Below are 6,000 nucleotides of genomic sequence, written 5' to 3' on the forward strand. Positions count from 1 at the left end.
AACTCATTGAGATAAATCCCAGAACTGGAAAAGTCAGTTTTATGAGTTTTTATCCCAGAACTCTTGGCTTACAAAAAATTTAATAAAAGATAAAAAGATTATACAATTCTGAATCGTTTGATCAATCCTGTGACAGAAATAACCATATAACTCTAAAAATTCTACAGTAATCAAATAGAATTAAGGTATGGTTAATAAGGCTGCTTTTTCCCATTGCTTTTTTTCTACTGTTGTTCTCAATTTTGAGACAAATATCCCAGCCATGAAACACTATTAGCCATGACACCCTATGCAGCAAACACTATTAGCCCCATCTACAGGCCACAGGTCACAGAAGGGCATTTTCAAGCAGCTGAAAAGTCCAAAGAGGCTCTTTGTCACAGCGCGATATCTTCTGACGCGTAAACTGACCCCTGGCATGGGATTGTGCCGGGACTTTTCTCTAACAAAGAAGGGCTGATCCATTGTTTACGTTTTTCCCTCATTGCTTTCAAGAGACTGTGAGAAAAAAGTGAAGGGGTCACAAGAAAACAGCACAGATTGCTGTGTCCCCCTCCATGGCAACCAGATGTGAGGAATGGCCACCATTAAAACCAACCCTCACCACTATGATAGTTTTTTTATGAGTGTGTCTCAAAATCCTATATTAATATGGTACCCATTTTATCACTTTTTTCCAGATTTTGTCAAGTATTTTAAATTATGGATAGACCAAAACACTGTCTCAAATGGACATAATAGTTATACACACAAATATTTGACAGAAAGTAACAAATTAAACTAGACTATGCTATCAGCTCTAAAAAAAGCATCCTTGACCTAATATAGAGCACAAACTGAATCAAAGATTAATAGCTGCAAGTCATGTTGGCACACGTAAACCCCACCTTAATATCTTCAGCAGAAGCTTGTAATGGGTCATAATTATTTTTTCGTCATAACTTTTTAATGTATGGTTTAGTGATGCATTCCTGAAGAAGTAAACTCGCTCAGCTGGTTTATGAGGTGACTATCATTCTCGTGGCAGAACAAGAATGATAAAATACACAAATAAAAGTGTCCTTGTTACATCAGCATAACATCCCAGATGAACTGAAGGCAGAGCATCTGCTCTGTTGGTAATAGATGGAAAAATCAGATAGAAGGAACGTTTGTTTGGAGCAAAGATATAAAAAGTAAATCTTTACATCCAAAAAATATATATAAAAAACAAATAAATTCCCAAAGAAAGCCAAGAAATTGTGTCGTTTTGTGGTAATAAGGATGCGAAACTCTAAAGTGCTTGAAGATGGTGCTGTTATTGACGTAGCAGGACACTGTGGACACCAGGACAGAACAGATGTTAACACCGTGGACTGATCCCTTTCCTCCCCAAATACCGTAGAACTGCAAAGTTATAGGTGGTGGACACAGTATATGTGAGCTGAAGGGAGAAAGACATAAACACAAGATAATAAACATGAATACGAGCCAGCGACAAGAGACGATTCAGAAAAATGTGGCATTATCCTGTGCAAATCCCAAACAATAATCACTGTTCCTGTGTGGTATACATGCTCAGAAACATCAAAAGCTGTCACTGTGCTGTGCTACCAGGAGTCTCTATAATAGTACCTCAATGATACATCTAATAGATAGTAGAAATGATGTGTAACAACACACTCTAAAATATGCTGGGTTGTTGTCAAATATGGACAAACCCAAACGTGGGGGTAAAAATGTAATTTACATTTAATTTAAGAAATTAATTCAACATTGGGTTTATATTTGACCCAGTGTTGAGTTCATTTTTTCAATTAAATATAAATTACACTTTTTAACCCAAGGTTTGGGTTTGTCCATATTTGGCAACACGCACGCACGCGCATATTATTTTTATTTTTTTCACAAATTTCTGTTTAACGGAGAGAAGATTTTTACTCACATTTCTAAACATAATAGTTTTAATAACTCATTTCTAATAACTGATTTCTTTTATCTTGATGTCAGTAAATAATATTTTACTAGATATTTTTCAAGATACTTCTATACAGCTTAAAGTGACATTTAAAGGCTTTACTAGGTTAATTAGGTTAACTAGGCAGGATAGGGTAATTAGGCAAGTTATTGTATAATGATGGTTTGTTCTGTAGACTAATCAAAAAATATAAGGGGGCTAATAATTTTGACCCTTAAAATGGTTTTTAAAAAATTCAAAACTGCTTTTATTCCAGCCGAAATAAAACAAATAAGACTTTCTCCAGAAGAAAAAATATTATCAGACATACTGTGAAAATTTCCTTGCTCTGTTAAACATCATTTGGGAAATATTTTAAAAAGAAAAAATGTATAAATAAATCAAAGGGGTGCTAATAATTCTGATTTCAACTGTATGTTTCTTTATTTAACCAGATAAAAACCCATTGAGATCAAGATCTCATTTACAAGGGTGACCTGGCCAAGAGGTCCGCAACACAACTTATGAAAAATAATAATAAATAAAAAGTAAAGATAATATAAAAAGGCAGTTTAATTATTCAGTTATACCACACTACAATATGGTGAAAACACATAGAGTGAAATGATTGGTTTAGGATGAACTCAGACATTTTTAGTTCAGACTGAATTGTATTCCAGGATTAGGGGGTGGCATGACTAAAGGCTCGCCTCCCCATTTCAGTTCAAACCTGGGGAACAGTCAAATGATAAGATTCACTTGAACGTAGGGCATGCTGGCTTTTTTAACCTATGAAGAAGGGAACTTAGGTATAAAGGGACAGATCCAGAGAGCCTTTTAGACCAGAGTCATCCATTGGGTGTACTTTCGTACATTCGGAGAAGCCCACTCAGCTTTGGCATACAGTTCAAGATGGTGAGTTAGTCTACGACAGCCTGTAACAAACCTCAGAATGCTGTGATAAACAGAGTTTAAAGGCTAAAGACATTTGGTTGAAGCAAAATTAAAAACAGACTGTAAAGATTGTATGGCCTAAACAAATAAAGGAGAGCAACAATAAATCACTGTATCATCAGCATACAGATGGAAAAAAGGCATTTGGAAGGTTGTCGCACAAGTTATTAATGTAAATAGAGAATAATATAGGCCCAAATACAGATCCATGCAGCACTCCTTCGGGCACCTCTAAAGATAAAGAAGTCAAACCGGCCATATGGACACATCTTGTTCTGTTGGACAAATAATTAGCAAACCAAGTGGTAGCTTGGTTTGGCATACCAATCTGTATTAAAGAGTTAACTAAAAGTGTGTGATCAACCGTTTCAAATGCCTTTGAAAGATCAAAAAAAAAAAAGAAGAAAAAGAGCAGTGCAATAATTTTTATGATCCATTGCCTGTAAAAAAAAATCATCTAAAACCTTCAGTGACTACGTTTACTCTGCACCTACCGAGTCAGTGCAGACCACAGACAGTTTTTTTTTCTTCCTTTCAGTATGTGGTATGTCCATGTAAACGTAGTCGCTGATATGTTGCTTTCTGAATCCAGACTGGTACCTTGATAGCAAGTTACTTGTGTCTAGAAACAGGTTAAGTTGGCCAAAATTTTCGCAATGATGCATAAACACGAAACATCAGAGCAGCGCATGATTATCAAACAAATGGCAGACTTATTTTGACCCGACACAAGATAGGCTTTATGTAAATGGCTTTTTAGCCCTGAGAAAATATCATTTTAATAATATTTAATTAATTAACAGCTTAAGAGCATCAGCTGTGCTTATTTGCCACTATTCTAATTTGTGCTGCAGTTATTGCTTTGGTCAATATGTACATAAATGCCAATTCACACCACACAGACAAGTTATTATAGCATTTTAAGTTAGTATTCATTTTAGCACTATTATTACAATTTTATTGAAATGTCAGTTAAGTTGTGGTTAGTTTTATGAATGGTTTTGTTAGCTTTAGTTTTTATTTTGTGGACACATTTCTATTTAATTTTTATTCATTTATTTTTGCTTTTAGTAATTCTAGATTACTAGATTACTAGAGCTAACAGAACCCGTTGACTAGAGCAAAGATTGGCAATTTTAAAGAATTCAGACAATTTTTTCTTATAAAAGATACTACGCAGCTAAACATGCAGAGTTTATATTTTTGGGCAGATGATAAAAGATAGAACAGATAATGCCTTGACTGATGCGTTTGACTCAAGAAGTACATCTTCAGGTGTTTCTCTGAACAGTCGTAGGTCAGATATTTTGTCACTAAATCAGTGCTTTTAAATTCTGAAAACAAGTTATTTTTGCTAATTATCAGTACTGCTCTGCCCTGAACACAGACTTTGCAAGATACATAGGGCCCCGCAAGTTATGGAAGGCCACCTCACTCCAACCCCCACAACCATCCTCCTTTATGTGAATGTCTTTTTAGCCCCAAAAAGGATAATTTAATTCAATATATAACTATTGATTGTGGCTATTGTATGAGCAGTGCACTTTTCGAAATAAAGGAGCTGTCACTGGGGCAGTACCTTTTCAAAAGGTATATATTTGTACATGAAGGGTCCATAATGGTACCTCAAAGGTACTTTTTAGGTATATTTGGGCACTAATATGCACCATTGAGGTACCACTGTGGACCCTTTGGGCACATTCATTCATTCATTTTCTTTTCAGCTTAGTCCCTTTATTAATCTGGGGTCGCCACCCTTTATTATTCTGAACCGCCAACTTATCCAGCACGTTTTACGCAGCGGATGCCCTTACAGCCGCAACCCATCTCTGGAAAACATCCATACACTCACTCACACACCATGGACAACTTAGCCTTCCCAATTCACCTGTACTGCATGTCTTTGGACTGTGGGGGAAACCCACGCGAACGCAGGGAGAACATGCAGACTACACACAGACCAACTGACCCAGCCGAGCCTCAAACCAGCACCCTTCTTGCTGTGAGACGACAGCACTACCTACTGCGCCACTGCGTCACCACCCATTGGGCACAAATATGTATAATTTAAAAAAGGTACTGCCCCAGTGACAGCTCCTGTACCTTTATTTCTGAGAGTGTGTGAATTTGAGAGTAGTTTCCCACAACTAAACCCAACCGCCATCTTGTTTGTTGGTGTTCGTTTGTGCGGTTTGAATTGGCCCTAAGATGTTACACATTTATTCTGTAATTTGCACATTTTTCTGCAGATTGTGCAGAAATGTTAAAAGAGCTTCCCATTTCCCATTTATCTCAATAGATATTATGGCTGCTACTAGATTTCAAGAGTTCTGCATGATTTCTATGATGTTGCGATGCTGTTGCTAAGATGTTTTTAAACTGCTTTTTTCACTCCACTGCTGTTACTGTTCGGACTGGATTGCAGGATGTTGCCATGTGATTGTTGGGTTGTTCTTACTTTACCTCGCTGCTTCTGAATGAAAGGGGATTCTGTGTGGTTTTAAAGGTGTTGCTAGGTAATCTATTTATTTTATTTGTTTCAATGAAACTTAATCATTATGGAGGCTTTAGAAAGCCAACATACTGTTACACTACATAACCTTCTTCTGAGACTAATTTCTATATGCATCTCCTCCTAGACTGTTCATACTATAATCACCAAACTAACACCAAGCCTCCAAACTGGTCTGGCTTGGGTTGCTATATCTTTTTCAAAACCGATTTACGGTTTTCCGTAAACTGACCTGGAAATTTTGAAAAAAAATTCAATTGACTTAACATTGGACCAAACTTTGTGACCTCATAACTTTGCGCCAGGCTGTCAGACAAACTTAAGGTTGGGTTCATTGAACTCAGACTACCAATCTGCCAATCACTGATGACCTTTCAACTTACTAGCCACACCCTAGCAACCACTTGCAGCAACTGTCCCATAGACTTCAATTATGAAAAACTGCCATTGACTTTACATTAGACATACTAACAACATACCAGTTAATACTAGAAACATACTAATGGCATACTAATCATACTAGCAACATGCTAATTCATACGATAAACATACTATCAACCTGCTAATCAACTACATTCATGCTAACAACATGCTATCT

General features: G+C 36.6%; 1 protein-coding gene across 1 annotated transcript in view; it reads right to left on the minus strand.

The window, feature by feature from the left end:
- Window positions 1-924: 924 nt before the first annotated feature.
- Window positions 925-6,000, minus strand: part of plp1a (proteolipid protein 1a) — a 19,286-nt gene continuing 14,210 nt past the window's right edge. The window contains exon 7 of the mRNA XM_056472800.1: window positions 925-1,423. Coding sequence (XP_056328775.1) covers window positions 1,343-1,423 — 81 coding nt within the window. The 3' untranslated portion in view covers window positions 925-1,342. The remainder of the gene's footprint in view (window positions 1,424-6,000) is intronic.

This window comes from Danio aesculapii, chromosome 14 (genome assembly GCF_903798145.1).
Source record: "Danio aesculapii chromosome 14, fDanAes4.1, whole genome shotgun sequence".
Taxonomy (NCBI): Eukaryota; Metazoa; Chordata; class Actinopteri; order Cypriniformes; family Danionidae; genus Danio; species Danio aesculapii.